The sequence below is a fragment of the Notamacropus eugenii genome, chromosome 6 (assembly GCF_028372415.1).
Source record: "Notamacropus eugenii isolate mMacEug1 chromosome 6, mMacEug1.pri_v2, whole genome shotgun sequence".
NCBI lineage: Eukaryota > Metazoa > Chordata > Mammalia > Diprotodontia > Macropodidae > Notamacropus > Notamacropus eugenii.
This window is the reverse complement of record NC_092877.1, coordinates 301949664-301967437: the sequence shown is the minus strand read 5'-3', so window position 1 is coordinate 301967437 and position 17774 is coordinate 301949664. Positions and strand designations below refer to the sequence as shown.

At 36.4% G+C, this 17774-nt stretch overlaps 1 protein-coding gene across 13 annotated transcripts in view; it reads right to left on the bottom strand.

The window, feature by feature from the left end:
• PARD3B (par-3 family cell polarity regulator beta) overlaps positions 1-17774 on the bottom strand; it is a 1282024-nt gene that overhangs the window by 412254 nt on the left and 851996 nt on the right. For 12 of the 13 annotated variants that reach the window (XM_072620099.1, XM_072620101.1, XM_072620095.1 and 9 more), the window contains one exon: positions 10786-10830. The exons of the other annotated variant lie outside the window; for it this stretch is intronic. In XM_072620099.1, coding sequence (XP_072476200.1) covers positions 10786-10830 — 45 coding nt within the window. The remainder of the gene's footprint in view (positions 1-10785; positions 10831-17774) is intronic. 13 annotated transcript variants of the gene reach the window in all.

Sequence of the window (17774 nt, the reverse complement as noted above, 5' to 3'; positions counted from 1 at the left end):
GTAGTTAAACACATTTTTAAGGAAGGAATATATCTTCATTATGCATAAACAACGGCATAAGTGTGCTTTATGTGAAAGGGAACAAAGTAATAGAAATTTTAAGTCTACAGGAAGTAGGGAAAGGATTATAAGAGCATTCTTCACTCTCCATTAATTAAACATGACATTATAATTGTGCCTACATTTGGTGGACACAATAAAACTTAAGGGAAGAGATTTCAATGACCTGGGTGGTACTTTTCCTGTCCCCCATTCTTTCTTCCCATCTATAATGGGAATATGACTCTTAGATACCTCTCCCTATATTTAAGTCCCTCTACTTTTATTGGCTCCTTCCTTACTTCCTAGCAATACACCCAATTCTCCCTCATCTAAAAAAAAATAATTTTATTTCATCACCATCCATCCTTTCAAGCTATCTTCCTATATTCTAACTCCCTTCTACAAGAAAATTCCTAGAAAATACTTCCTATACTCCATTTTTCTCTTCTCACTCAATTCTTAACTCCTTATAATTTAGCTTCTGACCTGACTCCTCTATTAAACAGTTCCCCCCAAGATTATCACTATCTTAATTGCTGAATCTTTTCTCAGTCTTCATCTTTTTTGACTACTCTGGAGCATTTAATGTTGTTGACTACTCACTTCTAGATATTTCCTCTTCCACGGAGTGTCCTGATATTGTTCTTTGGTCTACTTCCTTTTTTCCTTTCTTCCTGGACCACTCCTCCTCAGTTTCCTTTGCTGGATCATCCTCTATATCCTATTGCTTGACTGTGTATTCTCAAAGGCTCTGTCCTCGAACTTCTTCTATTCTCCCCCTACATCCTTTCTCTTAATGTCATCAGACCCTATGTGTTCAATTATCATCACTATGCAAATAGCTTCCAGGCTGTTCAATGATAATGCTTCTCCTGGGCTTCAGTATCACAACATAATCTGCTTTTTGGACACCTCCAACTGACTGATCTATAGGCACCTCAAGCTCATTCAGGATTAAACAGAACTCATCTTCTCCACTAAGTTCAAACTTTCTTATTTCAATTGAGGTTCCCCAACTCTCCCTCTTCTTCACATCCTCCTCCATATCTAATCAGTCATCTTGATAGTTCCAAAGAGTCCCTCAAATCTATACTCTTCTCTCTACTCTCATAGCTGCTATCTTAATTTGAGCCCATCACCTCTCATTTCAACTACTGCTAAAGTCTCCTAGTTGGACACAAGGCTTAAAGTTACTGTTCTCCCCAATCCATCCTCCACAGACTATAAAAATAATCTTCCCAAAGCACCAGTCTGACTACATCACTCTCCTGCTCATGTACCTTTCATGACTCCCTATTGTTTTTAGGATAAATTACAAATACTTCAGCATAGGAACTAAAAACAATGACAATCTAACTCAAAGTTATCTTTTACAGCTAACCATAAGACCACAGATTTAGAGCTAGAATAGACCTTGAAGGCCATCAAATACAACATCTTCATTTCACATACAAAGAACAAAGTCATAGAAAGCTTAAGTAATTTGCCCAAGATCAAAGAGCAGGTGTCAATTATGGGATTTAAACTCAGGTCCTCCTAAATCCAAATCCAGCATTATACAACTTTACCTCCTAGTGGGATGCTTCATATTGTCCCCCTTCACAGACTTGACCATCCAACTAAATTGATCTATTTGCTGTTCCCTGAACTTTGATTCCATCTCCCTTACTTTCCTATGTTTGCATAGACTGTCTCTCATGACTGGAATTAATTTTCCTGATTTTCTATAAAGCTCTACCCATATGACCTTTCCAATGGGAAAGTGTTTGATATCTCCCTGTTTTTTTATTTTTTTCTCCATCCTTAGAGGATAATGATGACAATAATGATACTGATTACTAGTGTTTGTATAGACCCTTAAAGTTTGAAAAGGATTCAACATGTATTATCTAATTTATAGCCCTGTGAACTAGATGCTATTATTATGCCCATTTTACAGATCAGAAAATGGTCAAGCAACTTTGGACAGTTATGCTGATCTAGAACATCATCTGGAACTGGGTTTGAATAAAGGTCTTCCTGACCCCAAGTTCAGTACTTTGTCCATTGTGCCACCTAGCTGCCTATATATTTTTTTTTCTGCGTATGTTTATCTGTTTATATGCTGTATTCCCAAATAGAACATAAGCATCTTGAGAGAAAGACATTTTTTAAGAAGTTAATCTTTGTGGTCACAATGCCTAGAATACGTTGTGCACACAGTAGGAGTTTAATGCATGCTTGTTTGATGAGATTGGAAGATGTTAGATAGGAAACAAAGACTGAAATGAGAACTAAAGCTACACTCTCTCTTAGAAATGATGCAATACATACCTAATTAGAGTAGGGCAGAGAAGGGGTTAGATAAAAGAAGTGGTGTCTAGCAAATATTCTATTTCCTTTAGCTGGAAAGTTAGTTCTTCAAAATTAACTTCATTGATAGTGTTTCAAGGATCCAATGGTAAGACTTTTAGATATGTCCACATTAAAATAATCAGTCATCCCCATATCAAATATAAATTATGATGCAACTTGAAGCTCTAATATGTATTTTGATGAATGAGGACTAATATTCACGCTATAAGCTATGATCTATTGGACTTTTCCTAGATGTATTATGTTTTAGAGAATGTGATTGTACCAGTGGTACATCTGACTCCATATAATGATGCACTGCATAATGATGGTGCTTTCTTCTAGGTTTTTCAAGCACTTGTTTTCTATTATCTGTACCATTGCCTCTACCTCCATTAGCACTGGGAGTTTTAAAAAAAAAAGTCTGCAAATATATTAGATTGCAGTGAAAAGTTCTGATGTCAAACTTTCCATTTGTATTTATCAACCATCATGTAATCATTTAATAACATTTTGTACCGCAGATGCTCACTCTGGCATTTACAAATGCTATTAAAATTGTCAGTTCCAAACCATTGTTTTCCAAACTCAGCAAGACACACATTCCCTGTGGATGGCAAAGTTGTAAAGTTCAGCCATATTTGAAGCATCTGATACTTGGAGTGTTCCCTCCTTTTAAAAAAAAAAAAGTCAAAGAGAAATTCACTGTTTTCATTATTCTAAACAGCTGAAGATTTTTGTTGCTTTTAATTATAACTGTTCTGAAACAATTAACATTTAAGCTAAGACCACCCATTGGGAATGTCATCTGAAAAGATAAATTTTCACCAAATTCTGAATAATCAGAAAGAAGGGAAAAATAAAAACATTTGTTACAGAGAATATTAGTAACAGTAACCTAAGTGCATGTATGAATGTGGATCAAAACCTATTAGAAAAACTACCACTACAACAAATATTTTATGTAGATAAAAATAATTTTCCATGCTCTATTTCATAATTTGCTTATTTCACTGACTTTGACATGGAGTTTCCATGATGCAATTGATGCAGACATCCCCTTTACTACAGCAGAACACAAGCCCTTTTGTATAACTTGGTGGATGTTCCTCACAAGCTGCTATATCCCCTCACCCCCCCAAAAAACCAAAAGTATCACCTGATGGTTAATATGCGAAGAACCCATCTAATAACATTCTTTGCATTACCAAATCATGTACAACTATCAGCCTGTGAGTTTCTTGGGAGGAAGCACCAGGTTTTTTGCCTTAGTATCTTCATCATCTATCCTAGTGCATAGTAAGCATTTACTAAATTTTTATTGACAGACTGAATAAAAAGTTGAATAATATTTACATTAGCCACAGAATTAAACATCTATTTGTAGAAAATAATGCTAATAAAAACACCAATAATATGTAGATTGATTTACAATCATAGAGGTTCCTCATGTCTAACATATCTGCAAGTAAAGATACATGACCAGACTTTTCTGCTCTTGAATTTTTGTCCTCCACTCATCAAGCCAAAATGCTATCCCAATCCCAATCCCAATCACCTCCTAGACATCACCTCCAGCAATAGAGACTATATGAATTATTTCATCCTCACGGTGTCTCTTGCTGTGTTGGCAGGTTTTCCTGGATGTTGTGGGGCAATGGAAAGAACAATGAGGCCTGGGTTCTACTTCCAACTTTGTTACTGAGAAGCAGCAAATTTATGTAAGTTGCCTGAGACTTCCTTGACACCCAGCTTCCTCACTTAGGAAAGGCCTGGCTTGGATCAAGGATCTCGAGCCCTCTGTTATCAATAATGGATATTTTAAACACCTCAAAGTACATCTTTGTACCCCTTTGCTCAAATCATTACTAAATCCACTTAACAAATCTTTTTTGAAGAGAAACAAAGATGAAGAAAGCAGACACACAAATATTGATATGAGTGCCGAAAACGTACGAAATGAACAAAAAATCTGAGTTTGAAATGAATGATTAGATAGTCCTCAAGGCTCCTTGCAGCTCGAAAATCCTATTTGATTTTCAAATTTCATTCTATATTAGCGTATACATGTGCCAGCTTGAAAAAGTTATTTATAAATAAAATGCCATAAAATGTTAAATAAATTGATTAATTATCTGCAGGGATGAACATGCCCATATCACTGCATAAATTTGGTGTTAAGCGAAGCAGAGGATTCCAATTTCTGGTCCTTCCTATACTACACCCCAGCTTCTAAGACACTTTGGTATCTTTTCCTTCAGATAACTGATTCCATTGCATTTTAGGTCCCTAAATGCCAAGAAGCCAATATGTCAATGTAAACTCATAGTCAAGATGCTGTAGAAAGGGACAGAATCAGGGAATAGTCAATGGGCCCTAGCAAACATAAACTGAAGTTCGAGCATTTGGGAAATTTGTGAAAGAAAATTTTTTTTTACTAGAATGATAAAAAATATTTCAGTGTGGTGTGAAATAAATAGGGTTTTATGTAAAATAGACCTGACTTCAATTCTTAGCTCTAGCACTTAAAACCTGAAAAATCAAGGACCATTTGCTTGTTTGGGCTTCAGTTTATTTATGAAATGAGGTCCTGGACTTGCTGATGCTAGGGTCCTTTAGAGTTCTCAGAGTGTGATTTAAATTTTTAAATGCAGTACTTAGAATGTATCAGATAATGGTATTATGGCCAACTGAACTCCTATCATCTTGTCAATTTCTGTCTTAGAAGAATGGATCTGAAAGAATTAGATTTTAAAATCCAAAGGAAATATGCATTTATTAGGCACCCAATATGTTCCTGGAACTCTGCTAAGAGCTTTATAAGTATTATCCTCATCATAATACAGTGAGGTAGCCATTATTATTCATGTTTTACAGTTGAGGAAACTGAGACAGAGGTTAAGAAACTTGCCTACGATCACACAGCTAGCATCTGAGGCCAGAGTTGAACTCAGTCTTCCTGATTCAAGGTTTTGCAGTCTCTCCATTGCTTCATCTAGTTGCCTCTAGGAGTTAAGATTGTATCTTTTAACAACAACTTACGGTTTTAGAGGCGAAGCCTTACAGAAATAGACTAACAGTTTCAAATCTGTGACACTATCATGGTGGTTGTTCCAACAATGAAAACAACACATTTTCATTTTAGATGTTGTATTTAGTATTATACCATCTTTATAAAAGTATAAAAAAACCTGGGGGCGGAGTCAACACAATTTTTTAAAAACTCATTTCACTTCCCCTTGTTTTAAAAATATTTAAAATAGCTTTGTTCTTTCCAGTAAAGGTCTCCAAGGGGGCCCAGAGGTTCACAGGAACGCCCCCGCTTTGGCTATGGCTTTAAGTGAGTGACAAATGCGTCAAAGTACCAAATCCTTCTGGGATTTTATTTGGATATGTATTATCAGTTGCAACTGATGCCCAGACAAACATAGGCATGCATACCACATGAGTGCATAGATAGAAAAAAAAACAGGAAGGGATCTATTAGGAAGTTTAATAGAAAACACTTACAGTTTATAAAGGGAACCAACGTAATTCATATAGTTAAGAAAGAACTTTTCCTATTTATTGCTCAGATTGCAGGATTCTCAACAGGTAAAAGAAGATATGCTTTATGAAGTTCTATCACTGTCCTTCTCTTACAGGTCAGGCATATTTCTCCAACTAGACTATAAGCTCTTTGAGTATAGGTACTAGATCTTATAGTTCAACTATATTTCACCCAATTCATGCTTAGCCCACATAAGTACTTATGCACTTACCACATAGGTACTTAACCTATGCCTAGAAGGAGAAGAGATTTGCCCAAGGTCACATCATCATCAATTATCATCACCACAGCTAATATTTATATAGAACCTACTATGTGCCGGGCACTGTTCTAAGCTCTTAACAATTATTACTTCATCTGATCCTCCCAACAACCCTAAGAGGTAGGTACCATTATTATCTCCATTTTACAAATGAGGAAACTGAGGCAAAAAAATGTTAAATAATTTGCCCAGGCTCACACAGCTACTAAGTGTTTAAGCCTGTCTAAGGCCAGCTTTGAACTTGGGTCCTCCTGACTCCAGATCCAGTCCTCTATCCACTGTGCCATCGAGCTGTCATGGCAGAGTTAGGATACGAATCTAAGTCTTCTGATTCTGGATCCCATATTATCTTCTCTGAACAACACTGCCTTTTCATTGATTGGAAACTTGTCCCAGTAAAGTGCTGGATTTTTGTCCCCATTACTTTTCACAGGGCTCACTTATTTTATAACCCTATAGCTAAATGTTTGGGCACATCAGAAATTAAAATAGAAATAGGAAAGCTTTTTTAGTCCATTTTCCTAATTAATATGTCAGAGCTCATAAAGAAGAACCCATCAGCTTTTCTTCAGCACTGCATCATCCTAAAGACCTGTGTCAGCAAAGATCTCAGCAGACAGTCAATACATTTTAAAAGAGTTCCAAGTTGTAAATCAAAACCAAAAAATGAAGACGCAGTAAAAAGAAAAATTTACAAGCGGATCATGGCTTAATGTAGAATGAACTCGGGTACCAGAGTGGGATATACAAAATAGAAAATTTTTTAAAAAAAGATTTCCTGTAAAGAAATATTCTGTAGCACTAGGTATATCCAGAACCTGAGTTCATACCAAATTGAGTTGATGTACTCAGAACTTGATTCTCTCTTCCAAAAGTTCCTGTTCATTTTAATTTATGTTTTGTGATACAGTTTCCTATTGACTTCAGTCCTGCTGATATCTGAATTTTGAGAGGGAATTCTGAAGAGGGACAGGAATAAATGAGGTGAGGTCACTAAGGAATTGGGAGCCATAAAGAGGAGATGGGCTGATCATGAGAAAAGCAAGAGTGAGGAAAGAAGAAAGGTGGATGGCTAGAGTGCTCCACTGGTACTCTCATCAGGACAGGCTAGAGCTAAGAAGGTCTCCAGCAAGTTGGGTGAATCTCCTATAGAGAATTCTGGGAAAACATGGATGAAAGTCATACAGGATGGGCATGTATGAATGGGCTGAGATCTGCCTCACTTGAAGTAACTCTCAAATCAGGGAGGGTATGGATTCAATTGAGTAGGTTCTTAGAATTTCTTGTTACATCTTGTGCCTATATTTTAGCATGGAAGGAACATGTACTTATAACCTTTAAAAAAAATATAGAACGATAATGGAAAGATTTTTGCTTGTATGATAAGGATACCAGGTTGTTTTTCTGTGGTGGGGCAAGGACTAAAGGGAGAAATCTTACCTAAAAAGTAGATACAAATACCATGACATTGACAGGAAAATGGCCCGACAATCTGCGAACAGTAAGTTCAGCCACTATGCTTTCCCTCTTAACGGAGAATGATGGGAATGCAGGTCCTCTCCTGAATAACTGACTCATCTTTTGATTCAGGGAAAGGGAGAAGGCTGCCTTTTGAATGGGGATCTTAGAACCACCTAGCTTGTCTGAGGCTTTGGCTTGACCTAAGCTCTCAGGCATCACTTAGAGAGGAAGACAGCCACAGTGTGCATGCCAGCAAGCCTGTCACATATTTGGGATGCACCCAAGCCAGACCAACAGATGTAAGTTGGCATTAAAATGATTCTCCAAAACCTAAAGGAGCTGACTCGGGAAATCCTTTTCCCAGACAAATTTATTAAAATGTTGCACATCATCCAGAATAAGAGGGAAGATGATACATTTAACTCAGCACTCAAAATCTAATTGGTTTGACTTTTCGATGGTTTTGGATGGAATGAAAGCTACCTGTATCTCTGTAATTAAAAAAAAGTAAGGATGAGGAGAGAACACATTTTCTCCTAGAAAGATGATGATTTCTGTCTCAAGATTTTCAGAAAAGCAATTTTTGGGGAAACCACGGCTGTGGAAAGTAGATGAGTCATCCCAATTAGAACTAGTGAGCACAGGAGAGGAAGCTCAGTCTAAAAATGAAAATCCAAATGGGAGAAATACTAAGCAGCCACATACTGTGAAGAGCAACATGGAGAGAAAGACTCTGAATCATCTGAATTGGAAAAGAAGAAGGTAAAGGATACTGGAACCCAAAGGTCATGTGTCAAACTGGCCTTTAATTCTGTTCTCTACAAGCCTAGTCCCTTTCATAAACACAGATAGCCCTAGGAAAGATGACACTGTTCTCTATGAAAAGTGTGGGGATAACAGTTTGGGGCTAACCCAGAATCTAATTGTTTAAAAGTTGAATAAAAATAGTCTAGTGTTTAGTTTCCTGAAAGGGGCCAGAAAATTTTTATTTCTTATTTGTTGATTTTAGAAAGACTCATGAAAAAGTCTTTAAAGGATTGTTTAACATTTTTTAATCTTCTACTCTAATTCTAGACAGAAAACTCACATCTTTAGACAACAGCATGAAGACACAGAAGAAGTACTATATCCATGAAAGGCAAAAATAGCTTCAAATATTGTTGGGGTTCATGAGTCACATGGCCTTGCCTTTTTGATACCTATAAAAACTCAAGTATGAGAATATTTTAAAATAGGAAGATGGTGGGAACAATCAGCACGTGGCAATTTTATCACTCCCATGGAAACTTTATCTCTCACAGTGATATAATCCTCTTGAGTTCTTTATTAGGAGAAATAGGGGGAAAAATAAGCCAAGAGTTGTGAACCAGTTCTTCCCCTGCTGTTATTACTAAAGAATCTGGAGGAGTATTAAAATAAAAAAAAATTATAATCTTGCCTTGAAACATGATGGAACTAATGAGGCATCAAGGCCACTTATGGCTGAAAACATAATTGGCATATAAACACAGGAGATGCTCATTGATGGGAAAGCCTTTCCCTTTTGTTTCAGAAAAATGAAGGATGCCAACATATTGCAATCCTTCTGTTGTACTGAGTGGCAAATCTAAGACTAAGATAGATGATTTCTCCATCAGAGTTTTAACAAAGTAGGAACTCTTCAGAGAACAGGGACTGTTTAGTATAGGATCCACAGTACTGTAAATGTATTCAACTGGTTTGGATTAAAAATGATGAAGAGCAGAAAGGCTAGAACCACAAATTCAAAGTTGGAAGAGATTTGAGCAGCCATCTTATCCAACTCTGCCTGAAGAATTCCTATTTTAAAACACTCAATGAAAGGCTATGCAGACTTTCCTCGAGGACCTCCTATTAGAAAGGAGGCAATGCATTTTCCTTTTCCAAAGCCTGCAGTTTTTGAAAGGCTCATCTGAAGTGATTTAAGAGATCATTGGGAAGGGTAAAGGGTGTTGATCACAGAAGAATTAAGTCTCTAATAAGAGGAGCACTTCAGACCTTCCTTCTACCCTGAATTCAAACACATTCTAGGATCACAGGTTTAGAGGAAAAGGTCTCATAGGGCATCTAGTCTAAACTCTTCCTTTTCAGATGAGCAAAGTAAGGCCCAATAAAGTTAATTAGACCTGGGATAAAGTGATAGCATTTAGAAAGGACAGGTAGATTAGGCTTAGGGGAGTCCTTCATGACAAAATAACTCCAGATAACAGATCTATCTGCCTTGACACAAATAATGAGAGATGGAAACGTTGGTTTATGATTATGCTGTGACAATCACTGTCATCAAATGCAGCAGAAAATGCTGGCCTGAGAAAGGAAATTTGTTTAGCATTTGCACGTCTATTTGTATCCATACGGAGGTGCTGTGTTTTAGGGGAAAAAATTATGAACTCAAAGTTTTGATTTTTTTGAAAAATCTTAGCAGGGCAACACAAAACAGACTCCAAGCTTCCAGATTTCAAAAGACAAGTTGAAATACAGATGCTATGAAGGTAGCTTTTCTTTTAGCCTACAATAACAGCGAAGGTTTCAGAAGATGCTGGTATCATAGAGCTTTTCTAGGGTCGTTTTGGGAAAGATCACTCATGAATTAAAACAAAAAAAAAATGATATATTCTGCTTTGAAGGGCTATGTGTGTGAGTGTGTGTGTGCATGTGTTGGGGTTAAACACTCTGGTGAGGACAGTTAACTGACATTTTTATACCCTCAGTTCTTTAGAATGGAAAGAAAAAAAATTCACGCCATCGAAATTTTTACTGTGATATTAGGATGACAAAATCATCATGGGAAAAATGCAAGGGTTTTTGTCATCCTGTTAAAAATTTCATTACCTTTAATGTTCAACTGATATACTTCTTGACTTTTTTGTGAACTTCACTTTTATTTTTTTAAAGGGAACAGCTATACTTTTGCTTCAGATGATTCATGTCAGCCTGCATGCGACTATGCATACAGCCAAGTCATAATTTATCACTGTGGAAGTCAGAGACATCTCATGTATTAATTAGCAAGCCTTTCTGTGACTAGTAGATGGAAACAGACTCCAACTGCTACTTGCATTTGGTCAGCAGTTTCCAGGAAGGGAGAAAGTAAAATGAGTTATGAGGAATTTCTTACCCAATTTTTGTCCAGCCAATGAGTGAACTTTACTTTCATCTGGCACTGAATGGAAGGAAAGAAAAGAGACAAAGATAAGACACTCTTTAAATTCAACATTCTGAACAGATGGAACATTACTTTAGATATATAAGAGATCAAATCTTTTACTTTAGAAAAGGTATGAGATGTGAACTTTCTCCTCATTTATAAGATACAGCTTAGTGTTCAAAAATAAGTCAGGAAAGGATATGTTTATATCGAATGTTACTCTAAAGAGAGTACTTTGTAAGGGTAGTGACATTTTTCTTTTAATACCTTTTCTAGATTCTTCGGTTGTGTGATTGCATTTTTTGTATCAGGAGAAGTTAATTCCTAGACCTATTTATGCAACATTTAATCAAAATTATTACACTTAATAACAGAACAGATGGTTGGATAGTTTCCCAAATATAGTCTACTTTCAGTTTTAGATATCTGACAATTGGCTTGGTGGACTAGCTGCTGAAAGTCAAGACTGTCTTTGTGTGATTTACCACTAAGCTATATCTGTTGCCTTAGCAAAATATAACATGGTATTGGAAGGGGAACTCTAAAAGGGCCGAGAACAGAGTGTTTAATTTGAGCACCCGAATTTGTTTCTATGTTCTAAAACTAAATAGAAATAATTTTGACTCTTACATTGTACTGGGTTATCCGTTCCACTTTCTCCCCTCCACGAACCTGTGTTCACATTGTTAAATAATAAAATGCTACTTTGTACTTATCCCTACCCCAGGGATATTCCAGTGGGTAAGAGGGTTGGGCACACATTACCCAGAATGTCCCAGGTCTTCTAGGACTTTTCTCCTTGGAAGGAACTTCCATCTGGGTCTGAAGCCAAGTGGCTGAACCAGACAGGAGAGGGCACCTTAAGTTCCTGTTTTTCACAGGAAGAAGGGAAAGGAAATCAGGTACAGAACTCTTTCAAAAGAAAGCAGAGGTCAGTGGAAAAGCTCAGTGTGAGAACAAAAGTGAAGCATGGCCAGATGAGAGGACACTTACTGTATAAGCCAGTAAGAGCAAAATGCAGCAGAAAACAGACATGGCATGAGACAGTTGAGACTACCTGACTCTAATCCACAAGATCTTTCCTCTCTTCCTTCTCAGCATTTTGACTTGCTGTCCCTATGTCTGTCTTTTCTAAATCAAAGTCCCACCTTCTGTAAAAAGTATCTTCATTAATGCTAATGGTCTTCTCTCTTTTGATTATCTCCACCTTATTCTGTATATCTTATCTGTACATAGTTGTTTGCATGTTGTCTTCTCCTTCAGATTATGAGCTCTTTGAGAGTGGGGACTATCTTTTATTGAATCCCTAGCACTTAGTACAATTTCCTGTATACAGGAGGAGCTTAATACTAGCTGAATGACTGACTTTGATTTCCTAGACAGCTATCTTGGAAAGCTACAATTACCTGTCAGACCACTCCCTCTCTACTTCTCTTTAAGAGAGTGGAAAGGAGAGAGAAGGGAAATCAATTGGCTCTCCTTGGCTGTATGTTCTATTGCTGCCTTGCATACCGCATTTAAAGGCTTGTCTGTGATTCTATGCTATCTGAAATTGTTATTAGAGAATATAGTCATTTACAATGATTTTAGTCCAAGCCTAAAAGTACATGATTTAATATTGAAAGAAGGAAAGGTAACTCAAAAGAGAAAGGTAAAGATAGATGACTATTGGAATGAAAATGTTTGAAATCAGTGAAATATTCTAGAAGGAAGTGTCTATTGAAACTGGAGGAAGATTTAATGAGAAAATGAGCCAGTAATGATAATGATGAAGATGGTGATGATGATGAAGCTAATATTTAAACAGACCTTTAAGGCTTGCAAAGAATTTTACTTATATTTTCTCACTTGATCTTCACAATAACACTGTGAGGTAGAAGCTCTTTTCCTCATTTTTGAAATGAGGAGACTCAAGTTGGGATATTAATTGATTTGCTCAGAAACACATAGATAGGAAATGTCTGAAGCAAGATTCAAATACAAGTCTTCCTGACATCAAGTCTGGTCCATTAGCTACTGTGTCACCTAGTCATTTGAGGTGGAAGATGGTGTAGTTGTTCAGGTAATCATATCCTACACAATGGACTAAGGAACGTTCCTTGTATAGTTCGTGTCTGACATTTTCAAAGGCCATAACATACAAGACAGAAACCACTTTCATACATATTGATTCTTTGTTTCTTTTCTCTCTCTCTTTTAAAAATTCACTTTCTACCTTACCTGCCTTGCCACTGTTTATAGATTCCCTAAGGTCTCACTTCCCAGGTAATGTTTCTGTAGCGTAAATGGACTAAGCTATGAGAACCAATTCTTGGAGTACACAAAGATTTTCTTCTTGGTTTCATTCCAAATGACAGCATGAATGACTAAGGGATGTTTGCTCTATGTGGTGATTAAAAGTCTTCTAATTGGCTGTTAATAGTATTTAATTATTTACTTTAACTAGGATTGAACTCAGGCATGATCCACAAGTCCAGGGCTCTTTCTATTACACCACATTGCATCAAGAAGCTCACACTCAACTACAAATTAATTAGTGTAAAATGGGAAATAAAGAAAGAAGATTCCAATGATTTCAAATTTTGAGGTAAAAAACCACAGGTTAGCATATGGGAAGACAGAATGAATGACAATATTTATGGCAGTCTACTTCCTATCTAAATATCAAAGTGATGATGGTTGTCAGTGTCAGTGAATAGTTACCAAGGTTGCCTAAGCACCCCATGATGCCAGATATGAGTGACATCGTTCTGTGATCATTCTGCTTGCTGCCTCTCTAGCTTTTAAGTTAAGTTTCACATTTGCCTCTATTATCACAAGCTACCTTTGGGATATTTTGAATTGGATGTCCCATAAGTATCTCAAACTCAACATGTTCAAAAGAGAACTCATTATCTTTCCCTCAAAAGCCAATATGGACTCCAAACTCCCCTATTATTGTCAAGGGTACCACCGTTCTTTCAGAAACTCATCTTATCAACTACTGTGTCATCCTCATTTCATCACTCTCACTGACCACATACATTTCTATCTCTATGCATTCTTTCCACTCTATTCCCACAACCACACTGTAGTTTGGAATTGTACTATCTCTCACCTGAGCCCTGAACAATCCTGTTTGGTTTCCTTACCTCAAATCTTTCTCCATTCAAAGAGATCCTCCACAGAGCTGTGAAATTGATTTTCTTCAAAGACTAGTCTGATCGTAGCAATTCCCCTTGCTACCACATGATCTTTCTCTCTCTGTCTCTCTTTCTCTGTCTCTGTCTCTCTCTCTGTCTCTGTCTCTCTCTCTCTCTCACACACACACACACACTCTCCAGGGGTTCCTTATTACCTGTAGAATCAAATATATAAACTCCTTTATTTGACATTTACATCTCTTTAGAACCCAGCCCCTTTCTACCTTTTCAGTCTTCTAATATATTATTTCATTACCCTCCTTTATGCACTCTGTGATCCATTGCTGGTCTACCTACTATTCTTTCAACATATTATTTCCCATACTCACGCCTGGAAGGTGCTCTTCAGATCCCTGGCTTCTATCAAGGCTCAGTTCAAGCATCACTTTGCACATGAAGCCTCCTCACTCACCCCAAGGCTCTACTCCTTTTCCAAAACTATACTTTTTATTCATTTTGTATATTTTATATGTTAACAAATATGTCTATGTTATCTCTATCACTAGAATGTAAATTCCTTGAGGTTAGGAACTATTTTACTTTTATCTTTGTATCTCCAACATTTAGCATATGGCTTGGTAAATAGTTAGTACTTAATACATGCTTTTGATTTACTGATGAGCATGCAGAAGCATCAAATATCAGGGCTGATGATTCATGTTCATTGTCTTTTTTAAAAATAGACCATTAGCATGTTCCACAAAAGTTCTGGCCTTCAGAATACCCTTTTGTGGTCCCATTGACTCCAATCTGGTATTCAGTTAGTTTATCTATTATTCATCATCCCTTGCTACATGAGCCATTCAATATCTTTTTACACAAGATACTGATTTCAATAAACAGGCCATTACTGACCTTCGTAAAAAAAATGATCAGTTATGTAGACCCCCAGAGAGGTCTTATACAGTCTTCTTTCCATTGCATCTGAGTTATGATAAACATCTGCTCTTCTCATTCCATAGTGAATCTTCTCATGCCTAAACTACTGCAGGCAACATTAGAGTTCAACTTTTTTAAAAAAAATTTTCCAGGCATCTGCCTCATTAGTGATTAATACTATCCAGGATGTAGTTAAAACTAATCCACGTAGCTTTAGGTCATATGACCAATGAAGTTTCTTTGCAAACTTTGTGTTCCAACACCACATTTCCTATCTGAATATCAAAGTGATGGTCGTGAAAATGTCAGGTCAATAATTATCAAGGTTGAATAAGAAGCTCATGTTGCCAGACATGAGTGACATTGAATTTGTGATTCAAGTACATCTAAATTACTACTACGTTGATTTCCAAGTCATGTGCATTATGTTAGTCTTTGAATATAGTGTTCATTTTATATCCAAATAGACATACTATATATAACATATATGGATGTATGTGTGTATATTGACATATACACACATATATATACCACTCTAGATAGTGTGGTATGTATATGTATATATTGTGTATATATGTACATGCATGTATGTGTGTGTATACACACACATATATATCTCAAGGTTCATCTCTAGGCCTTTGTAGCTGCTACCACTCTTCACAGAGCTCCAGGACGGCATTTTTGATGAATACACAATCATTAGTGAGAAGCAGATATCCCTGTTCATTGCATTCCTGTTTTTTCCAGTCAAGGTATCAGATCAATGTGCCTAAGGTAGCCATGAAGAGAATTAGAGAAATCTGACCCTCTTATCCAACTTTTTTTGTGGGTGCTGACTGTGTCCAGTTCCACAACATTTTTCTTCGGGTGTGCATCTGGTTTTCATCTCTTCAGTGATGGCAACATAGGCTGAGGACCTGACTCCACTAATTGTGCACTGCAGCACTGAATAGCTAAAAGGTTGGCTTTGATTATCTTTCTTTTTTATGAATGTCTTTAAAATGGGTAGGGGTTAGGCTTTTTAATCCCCATTTCATAGATGGAGAAACTTTTGATATAAAGAAGTTAAGTAATATGTTCAAAATTAGCAGTCAGGAATCAAACCAATCTCTCCTGACTCCTATACCATTGTATTAGCCTTCCCTTGATTCTTTATGTAAGGCACAATTTCTTAACCAGGGGATGAAACACACCTCCTCCCCAAGGGGTCTCTCATAGATAGTTTATAGATTTAAATTGAATTATATCTTTATTTCAATATAATTAGCTTCCTTCATCATCCTTTTATTTTGAGAATCATTACTATGAGAATGGGTCTAAAAGTCTCACCAGATGGCCAAAGAGACTGATGGTACACACACACAAAGAGTAAGAACACCACGAAGAAGGAGCCTTAATTTGTTAGATTTCTGAATCGTATATTCTCAAAGAGTAACAGGAGATACAGTGTACAATAGTTAAACTGTGTTACCTTAATAATAGTTGACATTTAATAGTACGTTAGTGTTTGCAAAATGCTTTATATGCATTATCTCGCTGATTCTTAAAACAGACAAGTGCTATAAATATTGTCCCGATTTCACAGAGGAGGAAAATGAGGTTCTAAGAGGTTAAGTGTCAGAGGTAAGGTTTGACTCTTTTGACTCCAAGTCTAGAACTCTTTCCACTATACTACGCTGCCTTATAAAATGTTGCCCTGCCCAATGTGTTTTTGTATTAAATACATTAGCAAATTATACCCAGAACCCATTTAATGTGATAAAATGTAGCTATAAAATTATAGTGCTGTCTATTTATTGCATTGTTCCTATGGTGCCAACTGTCCATAATGTATTCCCCCCCCCCCAAAAAAAAAAACTATATGCTTTTGGATGGGAACCAGTGAACAAAATGTCAGGACATGCCTGCATATTATAAGAAAAAAAGGTAAAATCGTGGAGTATTTGGGGTAACTATGTATCACGTTCAAGAGAACAGATAAAGTATGACAAATATTCTGGTCACTTTGATTTTAAGTATGGCAGCCTACTTCATGCATGCACAAATGTCATTACCACTGCTGAGAGGTCATTACCTTTCTGGGTGGCAGCACAGAATTATTTCTAATATTTCCTTAGAGAAATTTCTTAGCAACTCTTATGAATTTTTTTTTAAGGAATATAGATGAAAATAATAATGCCATAATGAGTTTAAGGTTCTTGCTTCCCTCCACTTCTTCAAACAAAATAAAATATAATATTACTCTTATTGTGTGCTCAAGTAAATGAAACTTTCTATTTTTCAAAAAGAATAAATATTATAAAAAATAAAAGATGCCATCATGACTTAATATATTAATTTTTATTTATATTTTGAATGACAAGTGTTACAATTAACATACAACTAATATTAGTGATTTGACCTTGGAATTATTTTTAAAAATCTTCCTTTGAAGATGAAGCTTAGTATTAGTAGTTCTACAGAATATTTATCCAGAACAGAAATAGGAACATAACAAGGCAAAAAAGACAGATGTGTAATACTATATGAAGCACTAATTTAAAAAAGATTGAAAATTAACAGTTATGTCTGATGCAAAAATAGCTTTTTGCACTGAATGGCAAGTTGCTAAAAGATTCAGTGATGGGCAAACGACTGGAATGGAAACCACAGTTTCTCAACCAGTTGGGGTGCATATTTTACAAGCTGGAGAACACTACCTCCTTTTTTTTTTTTGACCAAAGACTACCTAAGGAGAACTTTAAGGTGACAGAAGAGACATCTAGGAAGTATTGTGGGTTCCTAAAAGATATGATTGCAAGGCATTTTTATTACCATCATTATTAAACACCCACAGGGCACCACTGATGTGGGTCTATGAGGTGTTTCTTAGAGTCTGCTTGGACAAACTTGATTTCT